This window comes from Corapipo altera, unplaced genomic scaffold, assembly GCF_003945725.1.
Source record: "Corapipo altera isolate COAL_440 unplaced genomic scaffold, ASM394572v1 44, whole genome shotgun sequence".
Taxonomy (NCBI): Eukaryota; Metazoa; Chordata; class Aves; order Passeriformes; family Pipridae; genus Corapipo; species Corapipo altera.
Window position 1 is genome coordinate 1,745,820 of NW_020884880.1, and position 24,593 is coordinate 1,770,412.

At 40.2% G+C, this 24,593-nt stretch overlaps 1 protein-coding gene across 7 annotated transcripts in view; it reads left to right on the forward strand.

Moving 5' to 3' along the window:
• The first annotated feature begins 14,522 nt into the window (after positions 1-14,522).
• The window catches only part of AKAP9 (A-kinase anchoring protein 9), a 114,156-nt gene continuing 104,085 nt past the window's right edge, over positions 14,523-24,593 (forward strand). For 4 of the 7 annotated variants that reach the window (XM_027639508.1, XM_027639512.1, XM_027639513.1 and 1 more), the window contains exon 1: positions 14,685-14,917. In XM_027639508.1, the coding sequence (XP_027495309.1) occupies positions 14,870-14,917 (48 nt within the window). In that variant the 5' untranslated portion in view covers positions 14,685-14,869. Of the gene's footprint in view, positions 14,573-14,684; positions 14,918-24,593 lie in introns of those variants that run through there. The other 3 variants (XM_027639510.1, XM_027639509.1, XM_027639507.1) reach the window with 2 other exon arrangements.

The window sequence follows — 24,593 nt, forward strand, 5'->3', positions numbered from 1 at the left end:
CTATAAAAGAAAAGGATTTTTATTGATTTTTAATCCTTTTCCATGATGCTGAGACAAAGTGGGCTTAACTGTCTAGGCCCACATAGAACCTTCCCATGATTTATGTTGTGGTTTCTTTAACAGCCATTCAACTTCTGTCTGTCACCATTCCTCCCCTATCACAGCATTTTTCCTCAGCTGTGCCAGTAACATACTGCCGTCGTTTGTTTCAGTTTTTAAAATAGCTATCATCCCAGTAATATTGAATAGTTTATATCTGTGCTGTCTGTAGTCACATACAGTGGTGAGGAGAGTAAGGAAAGGTGTTTGTTTTTCAGAATAATTTTTATTCTTCAGAGGTGTTTTTCACCACTGAGAAAATTCTATGATGTTAAAATGCGTGAAGAGAAACCACCTGGGAACTAGCACCCACCATTTACAATCATTGATAGAAACTAAGAAAACTTTACTAGAAAGAAGAACAAAAAAGCTTTAGCAGTAAGATTTTTACCAATTTTCCAGGAAAATATAAGAATCGAGAATTGGAACACTGAAAACATAATTCTGCTTTTCTGAAGATACTGCAAGTTAAGAAACATACCTTATCCAGAAAGTATTTTTTTTAAAAAAGCCTCACAATGACAAAACAACTGATCTTTCTTATGTACATTTCATATACAATTGCAAAATGTTTTACATTCCCTATTAAGCTAACACTGATGATCACGCTGACAAGATACACATTTTTCTGTATCTTACTGTCGTGGTTTGAGACCCCTAAAATCCAATTCTTGAGTCCAAGCCCCCCTCCCACATCTCACCCCAGTGTGAGATGGGTTTTCCAGACACAATACAAGACTCAATATGGGGGGAAGGGAATTATATTACAATCGCTGTACAAATAAATATTACAATACATCATATACATAATCTTAACTATCTCTCCTATGATAAATCAGTATTTACAATGGATCAATCTCTTCTCCCTCCAATAAAAGTCCAGAAGGGAAAAGGGAAGATCCTTTCCACTCTCAGGGCAGCAGTGTCTCTCTTCTTCTATGCAGCAGTGGTAGCTGGATTGTTGTAGCTGGATCTCTCTCCAGTATATACAAGGAGGTCTCCTCTTCCCCTCTCAGCCCTTTGGCTCCAATCAAAGGTCTCTTTCTCTCTTCCATGGACTGCGGTAACCAGGACAAAGGTTCGCCTCACCACGTCACATCACGAAGTGCAGGGGGTCTTCATGACAGTCCCTTTCCTCAGGGGATTCACCCCTGAGTCAGAACATCTCAGGCAGCTTTCAGTTGAAAAGCCTTTGCCTCAAGAGTTCTACCAGAGCTCCTGTGCTCTGTCTCAGAACTGCCAGCTTGGCAGCAGCAGTGGGGGGGGGAGCAAGGTCACCCCCTCCGCATTCCATCCAGCCATCCCAGTCCACTCCGGGACATCTTGACCTTCTTAGCTCCTCTCTCCGGTGCATGCTGCACTCCAAGACTCCTCTCAAATAGGAGTCCATCTCCCCCTCCTCTCTAGGAGGTCTCAGAGGAGTTTGGGGAGTTTGTTTCAGTTCTTACCCCAAAACTCTGTCTCTGTAGAGCTTAGTTCTCTCTCTGCTGCTGGCTCTCTCTCTCCTTGCAAGAGTTCTCTCTGTGTTGCTTTATGCCGTCTCTGCTGCTTCTCCTTATCTCTTCTAGCTCTCCACCACTGTTCTCCGGTCAGTGCTGTTTCTGCCACTGCTTTTCAGTCCTCTGCTGCCCACTCAACGTGGAAAAACTTCCCCAGCTCTTAGCTGCAGATACCTGGCCCAGTTTAATACTGTTCCAAGTCCCTGTAGCTCTGTCTGGGGGGCTGGGGGGCCATGACCCCCCCAGTGGGGCTCCTGCCCCTTCTCCTCGTGGCTTTAGAACATGGTCACTTCTCTCCAACAACTACCACATCACCCTTCTTTTCCAGTCTGCTTGTGATATGTTTATATTTTGCAGGAGCGCTCATTGGGTCCACATCAAGTGACACCACCCCCTCAGGAGTTACCATTTTTTTTAACTCCAGGGGAAAACTTTTTTTTTCCCACCACACTTACAAAGTTCAACTAAAAGATACCAGAGTCAAAGAATTATTCTGTTTGGAAGAGATTTTTAGAGATCACCTTATTAAATATGCAGCTTACAGTACGCTAATTTCAAAATTAGATCAGGTTGCACAGGCCCTGCCACGTCAGATACTGAAAATTCCTAAGGGTGAAAATACCACAGATTTTCTAGACAGTCTGTTGCAGTGCATAGCCATTCTCATTCTTCATATCTAAGCAGAAATCTCATGTTAGCTTGTGTTCTTTCACTGTGTACCTCAGAGGAAGAGTCTAGTTCCATCTTCCCTGTGACTGCTGTTTAAGGAGCAGAAGATTTTGGGTTACCCACCATTCTGTCTTTCCTTGTCCAGGCTACACAAATGCAGTTCCTTTAGCATCTTCTCATTTTTCAGGTGCTCCAGTTCCCTAAATGTGTCTCAGTGGTCCTACAATGATCTATCCATTTTATCAGTGTCACAACTTCCTTCACCTACAGTCTCAAAGCACAGTCCTAGTCTTGTTACCAGGATGGCTTGAAGAGCATTCAGAGGACTAAACAAGGCAGGATATCTGAGCATCTACAGAGATGTGTATTTTGACTTCATAATCAAAAGAATCGAATGGATGATCTTCTGTTACCTAGAAAGGCCACGACTGCTTTGAAACATACTGTGAACTTCATACTACATATGTACAGTAAATAGTTGGAATAGAATACCACATTAATTATTTCCCAATTCCATACTCTGATCTACTGCTGTCAAATACAATGACCTTTCTAATAACCAATGATCACTCATTTTTTCCATTTAAGAGCTACTAATGCTGTATTTTGCCTTCAAAAATTTCTGCTTTCACAAACACAGTAATAAAAATGAAGTTAGGGGGTTTTGGTTTATCCTCTTCATTACTTAAATAGGAAGAAAATGAATATTCCTTAAAGAAAATCTGGGGTTGGAGTGAATGATACACAAAAGTATAATTATTTGTAATTTATCATGAAATTAAATTATAATTTCTAATAATTAAGTCATCTTTTTTAACATCTCTCTAATTATTGTTCTAATGATTAATTATATTAATCACCTTCCAGTGCTAAAAAGGAAACAATTGCTGTTCTACTCTGGAATGTTTAATTCCAATTTTTACTCCCTATGAATATGTTACAGTTCTTCTGTTGGCAGTCTCAAAAACTCTCTATAAAGGCAGCATTTACTGCAGTTTCTCTCAGAGCCAAGGAATACAAATGGAGCTTGACGTTTTTGAATTTCCAGGCATTGAGCTACAGTAATTATTAGAACTATTGCTCTTACTATATTACACTGTCTTAAATGTACAGCTTATGGAAATTTTTATTTGTTCACCATAAAGGAAAAAAATGGCTTTGCATAAAAATGAATGTTGAAATGGACAAAAAGTCTACACACAGTCACTGTAGGTCTCTAGGATCTCTGCTTTTTTGGTTACCAGGAAAACAACACTAAGAGAAATAAAACCAGTCTCTTTAAACCACTGGAGAGCCTTCTCAACTGAATTGTGTACCAACCGCAGATACAGAGAACCTTATATTTTAAAAAGAGGCAATTCTATTAATTCCTGAGGAAGGTGCATGCATTTTCTCTTTTATCACCTGTCCCTTTAAATAGTAACAGCTAGACAATTAAACATCCTATTTTTGCACTCTGATTTCCTGCCGTAAAGAAGGGTCAACTTTCTAATCAAAACACTTTTTGAATCATAGTTAAGACAAAAATTAAACCAAAGTTCTCATTAAAAACCAATCTGCCTTAACATTTCTCTCTTACAGTAGATCAAGCCCTCCTGGCACCCATTCCCTCCCCAGGCATTCCTAACAAGATGAAATAGTAAGAAAAACACAACTGTGGAAGAAAACTGACAAAGAACAATATCTAGAGAAACTCTGTGCAGTTAATAACTTTCTGCTCCATATGACTAAAACATTTCTAGAAACAGTATTTAAAAAGCTCTTTGTTTTCACTGCATACAGGTGACCTCATGCATCAGGTACGTCATCAACCAGTTCTAGTCTGCTCAAAAATACTTGTAGTCCTCTGTTCAACTAATCACAAAGGTTTTTAGATAACAAGCCAAGAAAGTAAAAACCAGTATTCTTTTTTCCACATTGCTGTTACTACAGTAATGAAGAAAGGACTCTAGGAAATCTTCCAGAATATTTTTAATTTTCGCATCACCCATGGTAATATTTTTCCCAACGTTTTTCAAGAAACTCACAAGATGACCCACGGCTAATATTAGATGATGATGGTAAAGAGCAGATTGGTCTTCAGGAATTGCTTCAGGCTCTGCTTGTGATCAATCTCCTTAGAATACCCAATGGCTGTAGTCTTATTATTTTGACATCCATTCTGACACATGCCAACTTGCTCTTCGTGTGATTCTGCATCACCACTGTTATCTTCTTTATGGAGCCAGAGAAGGCCTCAGTCTGAATATAGTCCCCACTGAAAATCTAATAGCCAGAAATCATTTGTGTTAGAGAAGTAAAGTGTTCTTCATGTGTATCAATCAGCTGACTACCATGGGGATCAGAAACTGTATATACGACTTTTCTTGCATAGTTCTTCATCTGGACATGAGGAGAAGAAAAACCATTCAATGCAACCAAGTTGACGGAAAAAGAAAAATGTATTGAGGCTTATTTTTTTCACATTAGCTACAGACTAAAAAGAGAAAAACCCATAACCAAATCAGGAAAAGGCACACAATTATTTTAAAAACTGGCTAAAATTATCCTACAAGTTAGTAGTAACTCAAACTGTTAAAAAGTTAATTTGTACTTCAAACTCAAATGTACAGTATAGGGCTGTTTGGTCTTATCATGGAGCCAAATTAAGTTACATTAAAGTTTCATTTGTAAGAAATGTAAAACAAAATCTCCAACCCTCAGAGAAGGAATAGCTAATATGAATTGAATCTTCTGCTACACTTTCGCAGTTCTGCATGACCTAAGTCTTATAGTACTCAGCTTCATGCATTCTGTCCTGAGAAACACTACAAAATACGGTCTCTAAAATGTTGTCCAGAATTTTCCATTAATGTTTCCCCCCCAATACTCTGCAGCTGTGCGTTGTATATACCTGCTAAGTAAGAGTTCAAGGAGTCCTGTAAGGAGAGTATCTAGCTGTTTTTCCACAGCAATCTCACTCCAAAGGAGGTTTTGTCAATAAAAATGGGATATTACAATGCCTGATTCTGGTTCCCAATACCTTTTTTTCATGGTTACAAAGAAATGATGCATTTTATTTCGTAAAGATTAACTATTTTACAAAATCTTACTATGGCAATAAGTTCAAAAATTTCATAACAGTATCAGAGTTCCTCTTCACTGTTTTGAAGTGAAGTTTTCAATGTAATTTCAACTGAGTTTCAGCATAATGTGTCATTTCTTGGGCTTTTAAATAAAGTTAGTTGTTCAAAAAGCCCATGTTTCTTTTAATTTTCCAGCATGATCACACAGTTCAGGAAATGACATCACTCTCCTACTACCAAAAATCTGGTTGAAAGTCCTAAATCTCAGCACACTTTCTCAGCCAGTGACAAGCGCAGCCTGCTGAAGTGAATGAAACCTTTGTCCTAGTCAGTGAAACTGGGATTTTACCCGCCTTTTTTAAGAACTGTACAAAACTTACCTGTTTAGAAAGTAAGTTTCAAAAAATAAAAATCTCAAAAGAGACAAAATAAGATTCAGAATGGGATTCAGACCTCTCAGGATTAATTGCTGGCAATGTTCCCGAGTTTTAAATAGCAACTTATTTAATCTTAAAAAACAATAACAACACAAAACAACAACAAAAAAAACCCAAAACAAAGAAAACCCTATTCAAAACATGATCCCTTATTTTGTAATAATTAACAACAAACATGCAGATTCATAACAGAAAACAGGCACTGCAGTAACACGAACAGGAACATTGAAAGGCCACTTCTTTCCCCAAGTGTCATATCAATAATTTAGGAAACACTTCAGCTGAAGATCAACACAGGCCAGCACAGTAAACTAAATGTAGCTATCTATATATGATTATGTTAATGGAGATCAAAATTACAGTCCAATCCTGGTGACTGTCCAGTATATGCCTACTTCAGGGGAAACTGTTTCACTGTCCAGTCTCTGTTCACTGTTTTGCAAGTAGGTTTTGTAGCATGAGATGGGGATAGGTCACAAGCTATGCTGACACCAAAGGAATACCTGAGGCTACCTGTAAAAAAGAAAAAACAAGATTTCTTCCATTTCTTCCACACGTTTTGTGTGTTGGGGTTTCTTTTCCAAATGGTATGAAGCTGGGTTCAATTCAAACAGTGATAAATAATGTTCACGACGCTGAATTTTCACACTGTTAAACCAGGTCAGTGAATTCAGACTAAAAGGCCTTAAAAAGCCCACTGATAACCCTTCAAGTGCATGGAAACAACATTTACATTTTCTTCAAGTAGCAGACACATACATCCATCAATCCCTGTCTATATCCTACTGGAGATAGAAAAAGTTAATTCACAGCACCTGGAGCACATCATACAGATCACTGATAAAAGTCACCACGATTTTTTAGTCAACAACAAGTGTTGTGAGGTCTGCTCTTGTTCAAAAGCACTCAGCATGTTTCAGTGACATTCCTCAGCAATATGATGTCAGTCTTTACAGACCTAAACTTCAGGCATTACAGGAACATGAAGTACCACACATCATTTTGAGCTCCACACAATTGAAGAGCCAGTGAGGAACCACTTCATACCTTAGACATTGCCATTTCCTGCAGCATACAGCAAACACAAGGCCATGCAATATCCTGGAGCAATATAATTGAGGCTACTCCTTTAGCAAATATAAATTAAGTTCTAGTACTCTTTTGTTCTCTCCCTTTACCCCTAATGTCCTGCACACAAGTTTACTAGTTAAGCAATATTGCTTATTTCTTACATCAGGAACCTTTTTTTTCTGTCCTTGCATAAGAGGTACAACATCCATTCATAACAACCAACCACATCAGCCACAGTTCTACAAAACTGTTGCAACTTATGCCTCCAAACGACGAGTAAAGTGAGTGGAAAATCACCCAAGTTCATTTCAGTGGGGCCAGTGAAAGAAGCAGTTTCCCAAATGACTATTTTTTTTCTCCCCCAAAGCAAGCTTTCCAGGCTTTGACTTTACCTGTGTCAGTGGTCCAGTAAGTGCGTTATTTTGTTTACACTGAGCTATACTCCCAAAACAGGGAAAAAGAATACGGATCGACCCTGGATAATCATGGATTTATGGGCACAGTAGCTTTCCTCACCTCTGTCTTAAAAAAGCACAACTGGCCCATGCCAATGGAGGAGAGAAGCTAGGACACAAAGTACAGAATTACAAGGGTAAATATTTATTTATGCGCACGAGGTGTACCAGCCAAAATGGGGCACCACGAATGTGGTTTTACCCAATTGTTCTGGCCTTCAAACATTCAGGTACAACACAATTTTGCTGATCATTGACACCTACACTGCTGATTAGCAATCAGAGTAAAACTTTGTAAAGCAGATATATTTTTGCAGCATTCTTGCTGCTTGTCTACTGATCCAGATGTCCCTGAGATCAGTGTTGCTAGTTATCTATGACATGAGACAACACTAAGAGGGTTTCAAAGACATGTCAGAGAGGCTGAGATGCTGGTGTTATCTTGGTTATCCAGGCATATTCTTTACCCTTCCTAAACAGTTCTAAGCTTCCAAGAAGTAAAGGCTCTTACTTCCAGACTCAGGTAGTCATTTGGTTTGTTTTCTTATCCATGAATAGTAATAAAGTGTCCAGTAAAATTTCACTACGTTATGACATTACAGTACCTAACAGGAACCAACATATACGCTAAGATAATACACTTTCACAGAAGAAAGACTTACTGATACAATTATTAGGGAAGGTAATTTTTGTAACAATTCCCCAATGGGCTGCGGCTGCAGGCAGGCAGTGGGAAGGCATTTGGCCTCTCAATTTAAAATAAAATGTGGATGCCTAATACCACTGGAGCTCGGGGAAGGTGTCAGGAAACACTCTCCGGAAGAACCCGCCGGGAGGTGCGGCCGGCTTTGTTTCCACCGCGGCTGCTTTCCAGAGCCTATTTATTCACCATTTGTAACTGAGACAGTTGCCAGAAGATGGCAGCAGAAGATAAAATATCCTTGAATTTTGGTCCCAGCTGTTACCCGCGAAGTGATATCCCCCGAAGCCTTTTACAGTAAGGTTTCGATTTACTGCAGCAAGCGTTGTGCTACAAACCTCTTGTACTCCACTGATTTAGTTCTTAAACGGTCGGGTTTATAGCAGCAGGTAGAAAACAATTTGTTTAAAGAATGTTCAGGTTTGGTGACAACAAAAGCTGGAGCCATGCTGAGGAAGCAGGAGCCAGGACCAGGGCCAGCCAGCATGATGGCCTGGTGCTTTGAATCATAGAATCATAGAATGGTTTGGGATGGATGGGACGTTTTAGAGGTCATGTAGTTCAAACCTCCCCACCATGGGCAGGGTCATCTTCCACTAGACCAGGTTATTCGGAGCTCCATCCAACCTGGCCTTGAACACTTCCAGGGATGGGGCACCCACAACTTCCCTGGACAACGTATTCAAGTGCCTCACCACCCTCACAGTAAAGAATTTCTTCCTAATATCTATTCTAAATCTACTATCTTTTGAAACAATTCCTCCCGTTCTGTCACTACATGCTCTTGTCTATCTTTCTTATAGGCTCCCTTCAGGTACTACAAGGTTGCATTAAGGTCATCCCAAAACCTTTTCTTCTCCAGGATGAAACAAATCCTTTTGCCAGTGTTAGTGAGGTACACTGTGTCTGGAAGTCCAACTCACTTCTCTCAGCTCTGCTGTGTCTGGGGCACTCTTCATTTGAGGTGGCAGATTTCCCAGTAAGTACTAAAGTTAGGTTTAGGACATTTGTTGTTCTTACCAGTTCTCATGAGATTACCTGATATGCCACCTCTTTTTTCCCCATAAATAATACTAAAAAAGGCATGGCTCCCAGCATGGTAGAATGTTTTAGGAGTAATGCTTATTAAGTAATTATGTTTTTGATGTATTTTGAGAACTCGCTAAAATATGAATAACACAAATTTTCTCAATCGACCATATAGAATACCAGAATAGTAGGAAAATAGCTGACTTTTATGCCTTCATCTGCAATAGGCATAAGAGAATCATATTCTGAACCTTTATGTAAACTTGGACAATAAAGAAATGTGTACTATAACAGTTCTACATATATCAGATACAAATAATTGATTTGTGGTAGAACTTCATCTTCTGTTGGTATCTCAAATATCAAATGCCAATTTGAAGCTTCTGGGTCACTTAATTAATTAGCTGTACTAGTTGCAAGTTTACTTAAATTACCTTCTGCAATGTATTATGCCTGCAGAATAAATTATTAATTTTACAAAACTTCTTAGCTAAAGAGTCTTGCCTCTTCCTAGCCACAGTATTTACATCAAAGCAGAAAAAAAAATACCAGAGTATTTATCTTAAGTAATGAAATTATAAGGAAAAAAAGATATGTGGAGGTTATAATTTCTAAAACTATTAGCTGTACAACCCCAGGATTGAGAAAACAAAGACACACATCTCCAGGAGGTTTGTGTTACTGTAATAGTGCAAGACATCCATGCTTTACAACTTTTGTTGAAGTTATTTTACTGTTTGGTCTTAGAAACAAGAAATATGTTTGGTCTTAGAAACAAGAAAAACACTTTCATGTGTTGGACTTGACTGTGTCTGACTGAAGCATGTTAGCAAGCCCACATTTATTCATGTATTAAGTGAATGTCTAGATCATATGGAAGGCTTCAATATCTGATTTCTTCTGTTACCTCATAAGAAAACTCAATAAAAATTTAATTTAGGAAAAAATGTATGGTAAACAGACACTTGGTGGGACACTGTTTTTGATGGTTAATATAGATTTGCCTAAGTTCACAGTTGCAGATATGGGTTAAAAATTGCATTTTTGGAAAACTGTTTCTCCTAATGTGGGAACGTTTTATTTTCATCTTCAGCGTCCATGTTTTTTTCATAGGCTTTGGTACTTTCTTTCATTAAAAAATAAATATAAGAGAACAGAAATTTTAGCTGTTACATGGGACCTTGATTCTATAATATTCATAGTTGCCTGATTTAGCAATTTTTCATCCTTCTCCAGTGATTTTCAAAAGAAAACAAGCAAACAAAACCAGAAAGAACAACAACAAAATAAACCCCACCAAACTCTTTAAAGCATAAGATGTTTTCCTTACATCTCTAGCTCACCTGCTTTTTAACCACCAAGCCTCACTATTTATTCTGTAATGGCATTTGTTGTGCCCTGCTTTGAAGGAGAGAACATTTGTCTCTTTCTAAAACACAGTTCAAGGTAGTCCTGACATAAATAACACTGTTCAGGATAGTCCTAACATAAGTAACACACTTCAAATATCCCTGAGGTGAAAATTTTTATAACATGTAGTCAGACTACCTAAATACAATAGGTCAAGTTCTACCTGAATTTTGAACTGCCTTGCACTTACTAACAGACAATTAACATAATCCTCCCTCAGTAGTACCTACAATGGGTCTCTGAAATTTGGAGCTTTACATATTTTACCTGAATACCCTGCCTGCTGCAAACATGCCAACTAAGCAGCACTCTGGGAAACTGCAGTGCCAAGGCTCAGTACAGCTGCAGAGCAGATAGCAGGGGACAGAGCTGGCACAACAGACTGTGGCAAAGGCAGAGGTAAGCTAGTCATTAAGTCAACCTCATATTCTTTGTGCAAGCTCACTGAGCTGGAGGCAAATCTGTTTGGTTTACCAGCACTATGACAGGTATGCACTGAGGCCCTGCTTTACCGACACTGTGCGATTATACAATCAACCATAGAACTCCCAATGTGTTCAATGGAAGCAGGGGCATATCCTGATCAAATAAAACCTTCAGCATGGTCATCTCTCAGATGGTTTCTCTTATTTTCACTTTATCCCTTTAATGTTCACTATTGAGGGTGTTATCCTGCCAGGTAGGTTTTGTACGGGAGATTTAGTTTCACAGCAGAACTGTTAAAGCATACTGCGATAGTTGGGCCTTAGCATGTGTCCTCCCCACATATATACACACCCTCTCCTTTGCCATTGCCTCTAGTGGACATTATGATTTGTCCTAAGATAAGAACACCAGGTGGGAATTGCAGGAGGAACTCTGGATGCTGGTATAATATAAGAGGTGGGGAAGCTGTGATGATTGGGATTGACTTTGGTACACAGTGGCCTACAAGAGTATAAAACGCTGCTGAAGAGTGGACTAACTGGGTAAACTGGCCTCTTGAGGTTGCAGGCAGCTCCCTGGTCCTTGTCCCCAGCCTGTTCCCACCACATACCTCCAGGAATGCCTGCAGGGTAAGTCCAGACCTGAAACTGGGAACACTTACTTTAAGATGGGTAAGTAAAAGTGCTAAGAGCTGGTAAAACACAAAGATAAAATTCTAAAGTAGCTACATAGATGCTTTGTTGATTTATAATTCTGAATTTTGAAAGGCCAAAGACTGTAGACCTGTGTTTCTAGCCAAACCTGCTTATTTTATAAACCTTCATATCTGCTTATATTGATGTGCATTGACAACATTTAGATGCTGTATTAGCAACAAATCTAATCATAATAATCCACATAATCAGTGTCGCATTTCTCCTGCCTGGCTGACAGTCCTCTCTCTACCACTCTGCTACACATACGTATCAGAAGGTACCTATCCATTAGCAGGAGGACAACTCCTTTACCATATTATGTTGACCAAATACAGACATTTAAAATTTAAATTTAAAATTAAAAAAACAGGAAGCGGTGCGGTCATTGTATTGGTGCTAGGAAAACAGCCTACTGGTGTTAGATAATATTTTGTTCTTACAAGATGGATCAGGGAATCTTACATGGTCCACGTAGGAGTCTTCCATTCTAATATGAATTTGTTGTTAAAGAAAAATAAATTGGAGTTGGATAGTCTTGTTATTAAGTGGTATTTCTGAAGCTGTGACACCTGACAACACACAGTATCTGTGCAGTTTAGCTGTTGGAAGAGGTTGTACCATCAGTTAAAGCCTGTGATATTTTGTAATTTTTGCATGCTATTTATACATGTGATTTCTTTCTATGTAAAAATAAGCCTAGGCCAAAACACCAGTTGTTCCTATTTTGATGAATGTCTGATCCATATTTCTTACCTTGCTAATGTGGTTCACTTCACTTATACTGTTGAAAGCAGTTTACACATGTTTAACTTACGTGAATTCAATGAGCATTAGAGAATTAATCAATGTTTAAAGCAGTTGTAAGCCTCACTCTTGGGTACTATCTTACATTCTCAGGCAAGTGAAAATTTTCGGTCAATTCTGAGAATTAAGCAAACAAGATTAATGCTTTTCTGTAACTGAGAGTTTAATTGGCTAGCCAAGTTGTGAATTCCAGTCAGCTTGCCCTGCCTGAATGATAAAATAGGAATTGAAACAGCTGAAGTAGAAAACCACACTGTATAGATTTTTTTTTTCCTAAGAGAGAAAGTCCTGATTTTCTTATGTTGAGAGAATATGGAAATATTATTCTCTGGGATATTTTATCTAGTAGTAATTTCCACAGTACTCTATTACAGTTTGTCATTCTGGTTTTCATGACTTCCATAGTCATGAATTAGGTATTAGACTAAAATCCATTAGAATTACATGGATATATCTGCAAGTAAGAGGAAAACTAGGCCCATCATTTCTTAACTCAAGAACCTATGTATTTATAGGTTTGGGGAAGTTTGTAATTATCTTCTAAATGGAATACTTACCAATAAAGAAATTACTATCAAAGTGTTGTGTGTGTGTGAAATTTTACTGACACCTGATAGCTAGTTCTGCAACAGTGGCCTCTAACAGCCAAGAGGAATGTCATTGACACACAAAAGGTGATTTATTTTTCCCTCAGGGGTCTCTGGGCCTTTGTAGTTCCTGGGAAACATTTCTATTTGTACAGGTTTTGTGTGAGTTACTTTATTTTACTGACTTGAGAATGTATTTTTAAGGAATGAACTCAAATAAATATATATTTCTATAAAAATATTTCCTCTTTAATTAATTCATCTCATCTTCATTTGCTGTTTTTCTGTATAACATGCTTTTCCTCTATTGAAATGGGAAAGTCTGAGAACTTTAACAGAAACATATGCTTGCTTCAAATATGAAACAACATATAATGCAGACATTTGTCATTCCCTATGACGGATGGTGTTTTCTTTTGACATAAATGGTATTCATTTGAGGACATTGTTTTGTAAACACAGGAATGCACATTACCTGTACTGATCAACAAATGATTTTAGACTTTTCCATAAAATGTAATTTGGTTTAGGAGGAATGGAAATATCCTTTAAAATGTCAGACTGTAGGTTTAGTTTACTTTGGTAGTAATATGGGTGTGGAATTCTGTTGCTAGGACACCTAATTTATTTTTTTTTTGCCTTGTTCCTAGTCAGTAATACTGTGCAAATAATTTTTTCTTTTGTTTTGTGTTTGTTTGTTTGTTTTCTGTTTTGGGTGTGTCTGGTCTTTGCTGGGAAATTCAAGCAAGAAAAGAATGTATTCTAAATGAACTGTGTTCAAAAAATCAGCAAAGCTGAGATCTAAGTTAATTCAGAAAGATTTTGGATTTTTCATTTAATAAAGCAGAGAGATTCCAAATGCAGAATAAGGAATCTGTTCACATTGCAGGTGGTACACGTTCCTGCCGAGTCTTTTTTTTCCTTTGTGTGTAAGCCTGTACCATCCATCACACCATCACGAACGGAACAGACTTCACGAGTAACTGAAAGAAAAAGCACAATAGGGCCACGTGATATAAATTGCTACTAGCCTTGCAAGGCACACATTTAGTAGACTATTAAACAATCCCAGAATATTGCTTTGTATTTGCTGGGGTATAATTGCCACGTGCCATATTCCCCATTGTGATTTTAACACACTTCTCACAGCTCCTCCGGCACGAGGAGAGCATGCCAAGTAATTTAAAGGGGAGCTACACATCCTTTGTTGTCATTGTTACACAGACTGCGGCAGACGCTCGCGGAGCTTTGTTGCCGTATTGCCGAGCTTTAGATCGAGTTATAGGAGCCCTGCAATTTAATGATACACGCGCAGGAGTAAGAAAATCAGAACTGTCAGAATCAGCCTCGTAGCTGGATTCGCGGGCCAGCAGAACTCGGGCACTGTCTGTTCAGTCCTCCATATCGCAGCCACAGGGAGCGAGAGGCGCCCCGCGGGTGCGGTTCTTTTGTAGGCAGCGGGACCCCCCGCCTCTCTGCCCGCCGGGCGCGGAGGGGTGTGCAGGGGGTGTGGAGAGGGGTGTGCCCGCGGCCGTGTCCGCCTGTCCCCCGGCTCTCGCCGCTGCCCTGCAGGGAGGCGGACCCGCTCCTCCGGCGGCGGCTCCGGCGGGACCCGCCGATAGCCAGGTGGCCGGGCGGGGGTCGCCGGCGGGCGAGGGCGCTCGGAGCGGCCGGGGCGCGGGGAGGAGGGACCGGCGGCGGGAGGAGGAGCGGCGGCCACACGTCACTTTCCCCGGCCGCGTGTTTACGTGGAGCCGAAGATGGCGGCGCCGGTGGCCCTTTCACGGCAGCTGTCGTCGCTGTGAGGCGGGACGGGACGGGACGGGACCGGACAGCGAGCTTGTGCGCCCTGGCTGAGGGGAGGGCGCGGGGCGAGCCCCTCCTCCTGCTACTGCTAACACCCTGCTCTCCCGCACGGACGCCATGGAGGACGAGGAGCGGCTGAAGAAGCTGGAGGCTGGGAAAGCCAAGGTAGGAGGAGGAGGAGGAGGCGGCGGTGGTGACAGGGCGGCAGGGAGGCAGCAGGGTGAGGACGGGGGCGGGTTGTCAGCGGGGCCGGCCGCGGTGCGGCGGCGGAGCGGGGCTGCGGCAGGGGCTTGGCGCGGGGCCCCGCCGCGAACAAAGCCGCGGGCGGAGCTGGCGCTTTGTGCCACCTGCCCTGCGCGCCCCGCGCTCCCCCGCCCTCCCGCCGGGCGGTGGGTGCGAGTGCCCGATACAGCAGCCCCCGACAGCGGGCACGCCACAGGTGCCCTCGCAGGACCGGGCGATGGCAGCCCGGACGGCCCCCGCGGCGGCGCCGGGCGGAGGAAGAGCCGAGGAGAGGGGTTAACCTCCTTATCCTTCACACCCAAGGCGCGAATCCCGTTTGCCTCGTAAGCCTGGGAAACCCTGTGAACCTTTAAGGAAGTTGTATAAAACTGACAGCTGTTCCTCAGTGTGGAGCTAATGCCGTGAGAGAGCCTTAGGAGACAGGGGATTAGCGGTGCCTCCAGTGGTGCGGAGGGCTGGGAATGCCGGGCAGTGCGTGAGTCACCTGCCGGCGCCGCCGCAGCCCCGGTGCCCGCACACCTGCGCTCGGCCGTCACCGCCCCAGGGCTGTCAGGCGGCTCAGACGGTGCCCTGCGGGCTTACCCAAGTGGTAATCGGGGAGCTTATCCTTCTGCTCTTTAAGCACGGCTCAGTACACACCGGCTGAACAGCGTTTCGCCTTCTGGGCAACAGACCAGTTACTATGCTTTAGGAGGATCTCTTTTTTACTTCAAAGAAAGCTTTGGTGTGGTCAGTGAGATAAGATAATTAATGGCATCGTAGGAAAATAAGATAAAATTAGTGTTTTGGCGTCAGGTGTCATCTGTTTCCTTCCTGCAATCATTGCTAAATGATAAGAGTTCAGAAGTTGGCCGGTCATTCATGCTAAAGATATACATGTAACGTGGCAGGAGGTAATAGTACAGCAACAAGAAGACAAGCTAAAGATGAAACTATGAAACAACATCATTGCCTTATTTATGTGGATTATGGAAAAGAGCATATCATTCATCTGCAAAGTATGAATAGGTATTTTACTGTATTAGGAAAAAATTAGTAACTTAATGTGTTTCTGTTTGGGTTCAAAACGTCTACTGGGAAACTCTCCTAGACAGAGCTGTGTGTTTGTAGAGGAAAACCTGTTCTTTAAACGCTTAGTGCAAGAATGGTGTTTGCACAACATTATGCAGTACTCCTAAAAGGCATTGGGAAAAATTAAATCCTGGTGACAGTACATTCTGTCGCACACAGATTGGCTAATTCTTCTGCAGAAAATGAGGCAGTAGTTCACAAAGAAAATGGTTGGAGTAGATTTGGCATTATTAAAAACCACAAAGAAGAATTTATCAAGAGAATTTAGATTTTTCTGTCCATGTTGGATTGACACAGAAAACTAATGACAATTACTGAAAATTGAACCAAAAGCTAGGACTCTAGCAGGAGTTCAGTGGCCTCCTTCATACTTTGAGAAAAGACATGTACACACTTTACTAATTTGTTTTGCGTTTTAAGAGTATTGTTGTAACTCTCACTATTGTTGTAGTCTTTTCTGCTTAAAACCCAATGATGTTCTTAAAAACCCAATGATGTTCGGTATTTGACTGAAGACTTTAGTATTCTATGTTTTTAAACATTTCCCGTGGTTTAAGTAATTATCACTCTTTAAAATTATATGTGATTTATGTGGGAAAAGACTATAAAAGCAGGGTTAATTTTTCAGATTTTTCATTGGTGTTCTGTGTACCATTTACCCCCTTTTTTTTACATGTGAATGATGTAACTAAACGTGCTGTAGAGTGGAGACTAGGTCACAATCTTCCAGTGGCAAGTCACTGATAAAGGCAGAAAAGAAGAAATTGTGTTAGCAAAGAATGGAAGCAGGAGTTGCTCCTGTAGCTGCTTTTCTCTTTTTCAAACACATTCACAAGTAGCATAATTAGTGCATCTTTTAAGATGCTTGGCTCCAGTGAATATTTTCTGAGAACCGTGGCAACAAGCATCCAGAAAACTTTTGAACCTAACCACTTGAGAGTTGTTTAAATAAAATAGTTGAAAAATGTATTTAAGTATGTGCTAAGAGTGCAGGTATTGCTATACTGCGAATACATTAAACCATCCACCTGAAATTATAAATTTTAAATGTAAATAGGATGTTTCATAAACTTCGGTATGAATGTAGGTAATTGGGGTTATGGTAAACGAGCCTAGTAGATACCATGAAGACAGCTGCTACATTGCTAATGGTGGCATCATTGTTCGAAATTGAGACTTGCATTCTTCTTTGGTTTGGGTTTGGCTTGGTTTTTTTCTTGAAAGGTGGGTACTGCCAAATCTCAGTAGGTGCATATCAAACAATATGAACTTTCTGTAAAGCAACCATTTGGTTGTTTTCTCATCGTAATGTCAAGTAGGCAAACAGTGGATTTTTGTTTTGTGTGATTTGGTCTGCTTTTGAACTTTTTCTTGATGTCTTCCTAAGACACTGTCTCTCCACATAGCTCTTTTACAGAGAAGTGTATTAAAAATGGATTTTCTGCAACTGGTTTCTTCTGAGTCCTCCTTTATTGTTCCTGGAAATAAGAAGCTGCATTGTGAATCTTACCTTCATTGAATGGTGCTAAGTGTACTCAAACCTGGCAGAATGGGTCTCAGTGTGAGCACAGACAGCCTTTGCCAGTACATCATTTGAAAAATGGAATAAAAAGCTCTTGATGGAAGCTCACCAACATTTGTGTTTACCTGGTGATTTCTGGAGACTACGCCAAGTCTGTATTGTGAAGCAGTTGCACCACATGTTGTTGTTCTGTCTGTTACAAGCCCGAAAAGGCAAGGGAGGCACAAAGTTAAAACCAGTAAATTATGTGTTCCTTTTTCCAGGCCTGTAGTCATTCATTTTGTTTTGCTGCAAGGTAAATGTGCTGGATATTAACCCAGCCTCTATAAATGCCTGTCTCCCTCCCATTAAAATGATCTCTCTGTTTGTTTACAGAGCTCTCTTCTCTCCAAACAGGCAATTTCTTCATCTTATATCATGGTGTGATTATGATGGAGCAAGAAAAGTGTTTGTTAGAAAGGCCACTTAAGGGAAACAGGGTTGTCTGTGATGGAAGTTGGAAGGGAGAGGATGTGTGCCAGCAATAGAAATACAGATGCATGCTATTAGGTTGATCAGAGCCCTAAAACAAAGTGACATTAGAAATCAATCATATATGCTTTGTGCCTTGCTAAGGAAATTCTGTAATATTGTTGATGGTCCCAGATAGTGTAGATGTATCTGGCCTTAAAAAAGACTACAGAAGATGGTGGTTGAAGAACTTGATATGATATTTATGTGGACACATACTATGTGTGCATGCCTGCATGTATCAGTTTCCGTGGAAATCTCATCTAACATTACAGAGGATACTACTTATCGTAGTTGGCTTGGGTATTTTAATTTCATGTATTTATTTAGCAGTTTAGGAGCTGGCTTTTCTTATCAGGATGTGGCACCATTTTGATCAACTTTCAAAACTATACAGAGTAATTTTCTATCTTCAGAATAAAATCATCAGTGATTATATTCCTTTGTAAGAAAATGGCTGAGGGTATTTTGATGTAAAGCTTTTGAAACTTATAAAAATATTTTGATTTAATTTATCCTCACACAGACACACATGAAAGGCACAGCTATTATAACTGGTAAAATTGAGATGAAGCTGTCAATAGCAAATTTTATGGAATGATACATTTTACAGTACTGAAATTTGGGTTGCAAAGTATTTAAATATGTGTTTAAATTTCTGTTGAGCAAAGGGCACACTCCTTAGCTGTGTGGGAGGAGTGAACAAGGGAAAAACAGTAACATGCTTTGTAAATTGTCCCAGGTTGGTCTAGGATTTCTGTTCTAAGGTTAGAAAGGCATAATTTAATGTCTTTTCAAAGCTTCTATGTATGTTTGCACTGTTCAAAGAAACTATGTAATTGTTGGAGAAGCTTAAGAAATTAAGGAGTTGGTTTAGTTAAACACTCGAGCATAGAATAAGCAGTGTTACTGCTTTTGATCTATACCAGAGAATTACTGAGCAGATGGAACAGTGAAGTTGATTTGGGAAGCTCTAATGACACTCAATGGACAAGTACTACAGGTTGTACTGATTGGACAAGTTATCTTGACAAATTGAATAGTAAAAAGAAATAATTGCATATTTTGTCATCTGGTCATGCATGTAAATATTTCAGGCGGCTGAAGATGAAAATGATATGTATTATTAAAATAGCATTGTCTAAGAGTCTGGGAATGTTTGCTCTTTACATGCTACTCTTTCGAGGGTAGAAAAAGATTTTACGTGCTCATCACAAGTCTATGAGACCAGATGGGATCCACCCAAGGGTGATGAGGGAGCTGGCAGAAGAGCTCTCCAAGCTGCTCTTCATCATCTACCAACAGTTCTGGCTCACTGGGGAGGTCCCAGATGACTGGAAGTTGGCAAATGTCATGTCGATCCACAAGAAGGGCTGCAAGGAGGACCCAGGAAACTACAGGCCTGTCAGCCTGATCTCAGTGCCTGGCAAGGTTATGGAGTAGATCATCCTCAGTGCAATCACACAGCACCTACAGGATGGACAAGGGATCAGACCCAACCAGCACAGGTTTAGGAAGGGCAGGTCCTGCCTGACCAACCTGATCTCCTTTTATGATCAGGTGACCCGCCTGGTGGATGAGGGGAAGGCTGTGGATGTGTCTATCTGGATTTCAGCAAAGCCTTTGACACCATCTCCCACAGCATTTTTCTGAAAAAGCTGGCAGCCCATGGCTTGGACAGGAGCACTCTGTGCTGGGTTAGGAACTGGCTGGAGGACCGAGCCCAGAGAGTGATGGTGAACGGGGCTGCATCCAGTTGGTGTCCAGTCACTAGTGGTGTCCCCCAGGGGTCAGTGCAGGGCCCAGTTCTATTTAATATCTTTACTGATGATCTGGATGAGGGGATTGAGTCCACCATTAGCAAATTTGCAGATGACACCAAGCTGGGGAGGAGGGGGGCATGTTGATCTGCTGGAAGGCAGGAGGGCTCTTCAGAGGGATCTGGACAAGCTGGAGAGATGGTCTGATTCCAAGGGGGTGACATTCAGCAAGGCCAAGTGCCGGGTCCTGCACTTTGGCCACAACAACCCCATGCAGCGCTACAGGCTGGGGACAGAGTGGCTGGAGAGCAGCCAGGCAGAAAGGGACCTGGGAGTTTGGATCAACAGGAAGCTGAACATGAGCCAGCAGTGTGTCCAGGTGGCACACTTCCCTGATCCTGCTGGCCACACTGTTCCTGATACAGGCCAGGATGCCATTGGCCTTCTTGGCCACCTGTACTCAGTGCTGGTGAGGCCACACCTGGAGTACTGTGTCCAGTTCTGGGCCCCTCAGTTCAGGAAGGATATTGAGGTGCTGGAGCAGGTCCAAAAAAGAGCAACGAGGCTGGTGAAGGGACTCAAGCACAAGTCCTATGAAGAGAGGCTGAGGGAGCTGGGGTTGTTTAGTCTGGAGAACAGGAGGCTTCAGGGGAGACCTCATCACTCTATAACTACCTGAAAGGGGGTTGTAGCCAGGTGGGCGTTGGTCTCTGCTCCCTGCAACCAGCAATAGGACAAGAGGGCATGGTCTTAAGCTGTGCCAGAAGAGGTTTAGGTTGAATATAAGGAAAAAATTTTTTACGAAGAGAGTAATCAGACATTGGAATGGGCTGCCCAGGGAGGTGGTGGACTCACTGTCCCTGGAGGTTTATAAGATGAGATTGGATGTGGCACTTAGTGCCATGGTCCAGTACATGGTGGTGTTGGATCAAGGATTAGACTGGATGATCTCGGAGGTCTTTTCCAACCCGGTCGATTCTATGATCTCTGGCCTCTTCAGACTGAGCAGTTTTGGAATTCTCAAGGAAAGGTGTTGATTCGGGTTTTTTTAAAATAAAATACTCAAGCAAAGCATAGAATAGTTATGTGACACAGTGAGTAAAGCTCTAATTTAAAACTCCCATAAGAACTCAAAATATAGACTGTTCATAAAACACGGTCCTTTTAAGCTCCCTGTAATTTATGTGAAAAGGAAAAAAAGCAGTATCTCAGTGGTTCTTAAGAGGTTTTCATCACAGATGTCAAATTAAATAGATCTAAATGTTATATTTCATTAGAGAGCTGGGCTACTAACACATCATCTTCTGTTTTCAAGTGTAAACAGTTCATTTTGCTTATTCTCTGTCTGCCTCAAATAACTTGAACAAAACTCATTAGACAAAATCAAGGAAGCAAGAATTTTCTTTTTAGTCTGCATTTTCTTAGTCTTCTTTTCTCTTAAAATAAGAAGTCATATTTGCCATATCACGAAGTGCTCATTTCATCATAAAGCCCTAGTTATTGCTGTCACTCTTCATAAATTATGGAGGAAAGCAGCTTTTTGAGTTAAAAGTTCACAGAATGGGAGTCATGCTGAGCTATATTTGAAGATGCTGGTGTCTATTAGTGGACAGGAGAGGAAGCAACTGGATCTCTAGAGTTTCCTGGACAAGTGTGGGTGATTTTTGGCTCAACAGAGCCTAATCTCTTTGTTTGTAACAAAGCAGGAGAGTGCAGTGAAAAATGCTATAATGAAGAACACTTTATTTGAAGAAGCCCTTTTTCTGGCACAGGAAGATCCTTATAAACCTGTATCTAATTCCTAGGCATTCCTCTGTTGTATTGCTTAGCTATTTTTTTTTGTAGGTCCTTCTGAACTTGTGGATTTTGGCTTCTCTTCTTTTACAGGCTTCAATCTACTCTCATTTGCATCTCTGTCAATTTTAAATGCAAATAATAGAAGGTATGTGGAATTGCCTGTGTATAGTTTGATTATGAACATGACTAAGCTTAAAAGCTGATTTTTGTCTTGCAGAGGAAGTTGCAGATACAGGGACTGAACAGTACCTTACAGAGAAAATGTGTGGTTTTAAAACTGTTTGAGTAAAAGCAGATAGAGCAGAAATTGAGTAGAAGTGAGAAACAGTGTGAGGTGTTCAGCTTGTTGTCCATGTATTTGTTTTTGTTCAAAACAGTGGATATCTTCATTTTATTGTAGAAAAAAAGATTTTTATACATTTGAGATGTATATAACTTTTATCTAGATAATTGATTGCTACTGGAGCGGCACATAAGCTTGGATGAGAGATCCAACAGAAAGGTTATCTGTGAAACCATTTTCAAGACACCTAATGTAGCAGAAAAATTGGTATGACTAGGCTAATTTTTCCTTTGAGGGTAATAGAACTACCAGCTCTTTGCAATTTACTCGTTGTTCTTTTTTTGCTTTGAAAAAATAAAAAGAAAGTGATTTTTTTTGTCATGTGTTCAAGTTTTTTGTGGACTCTATTGGGTCTTTGTAAAGAAAAAAAATAGTACTTGAGTTGAAATTTAGGATTTCAAATCTCTTTTCAGTTGGCACTACTAGAACTCTTCCTGTTTCCAAATGTATTCTCTGTTTTTTTCTATCTCCATTTCCCTAATTTCAGAGATCTGTTCTTGCTTTTAATATAGAATTTGATTATTGATTTTAGAGGTATATTGATAATAACATTTTTGTTCAAAGCTTTAAAGTAGCTATCTACCTTACAATAGTGATGCAAGGTAGAATGAGCTCAAACTCATACTTGCTTTCTTCTGAGAATGCAGAGAAATATCACTTCAGATAACCTTTGTTCTTTTGCCAGTTTAGCAAGAATTGTTCTTTAATCCAAGATGCCCGTGAATTTCACATTAATTTCATCATATAGAGAATTGTCAACACAGTATTGATAGTAGCCCTGCAAAAGCAAGGAATTGCATTGTAAAAATGCAATTTAAAATTGCTCCTTGCGTAAGGAAAAGGAATTACAGAAATGAAAGCACAAAGTTGCTCTTTGCCTACTTACAGGACTTTCTTCATTTTAGCACTAGTCTCTCCCTCATTTCTATGGTCTGCTTTCCAACTACTTATTTTTTTAGTATGGGTGTTGCAATAGCAAAACAGAGATGACTGCAATATTTGTTTCCCTCAGATTGTAACAAGTTTGTTTGTTTATACTGATTTGGAAATCAACTTGATCACCACCACAAATTCTTTCTAAAGAACTTTCAGTAAAGTGTATCTGATACTCCAGGGGAAGTACATTGGACCTTTTGGCATATGTAGGTGTTGCCAGAAAATCCTGTGGGTTTTTTTCCCCATAGAAAATACCAAAACAACCGGTTGCTTTTAAATATTGATGTACAAAGATATTAACTGCAGAATAATGTGTGGTTACTCTAGCATTTTAGAGTTTGGAATAGGGAAAAATCTGATGGAAATGAGGACAAAAGAAAAAGTAGATTGTCCTACCTTATATTGCAATATAAGATTATATAGTAGTAACACAGTTGTTGGGAGTCCTAATTTATGGAGTGGAAGCTCTGACTTAAATATCTGCCCTATAGAGAGAGATTTCAAGGTATTTCTCTCTATTTGTTTGAAAATAATTTTGTTACTAATACAACCTAATGTGTCACTTTGAAAAGATAAATGTACCACAGTTCACTGAAACACAGCTGATAATTGCAGTCTTTTGACTGCCATACTGAAACATAAAGTAGATCTTGAATTTTATGACGATGAGACATATTCTGTTGACTGTGAAGTGCTGGATGCCATATCACGCTGATGGTCCTGGTGTTCTTGTTTCTTGAAAGAAACAATAATCTTCATTTTCAGATGATTTCTTGAGAAGCCAACATTTTATATTATAAACTACCTTTCCTACAACCAGTGGACAAAAGACAGAGGAATGAATAAAAATGTTAAGATTTCTTAGAATTAGTTTTTTAGAAGTATGGAGTCGGTTCTCCTGCTTCCCTCCTCTTCTGAAAAGGAGCCCCAACAAGCTTCCAGATGGAACAAATTCAAAAGTTGTCAGCTGGGCAAAAGAATGTGAGACTCTTGAAACCTAACACTAAGTTTAGGATAGTGGGGGAGTGATCAAATCACAGTTGTAACAACCCTAAATTGTAGCATCATCACAAAACAAAGAAGAGATGGTCTTTTGGACCATGCTTTTACATCTCACAACATGAAGAAATTTTAAGATTCTCCACAATTGGAGATAATAATGTTAAAGAGAATATATAGCATTTTTTTGATATTTTCAGAGGAAAGCCTAGATTTGATGATAACTACTGCCATGGCAAAAATATAGTGTATCTCTAAAACTACAATAGCAAGCAAAAGATCCAGGAAGATCGGTGGAGATGAAGAGATGGAGTAGATGGGATACTGGAACTGAGTATGTTTCTGTGCAAATATTGATAAAATAGGTGTTCCAGAGAATAAGCAGTGTAAATTGCATAAGACTTGATTTAAATCTGACTTCACTGGTAGGCTGTTATCCCTTCATCCTGGTTTTATTTGCTGAACTTTTTACTTGTCATCAAACTCTTCTCTCTGAAGAAGCCTCCAGTATCCAACCACAAAACAAGGGGAAAATATTTAAGTATTCCTAAATCCATTTAGATTGTCTAAGGGAGATAGCAAATTTAACATTAAAACCATACATTTGCATAGATAGATAGATAAATATATATATATATATATAAATGTATATTGAGAACA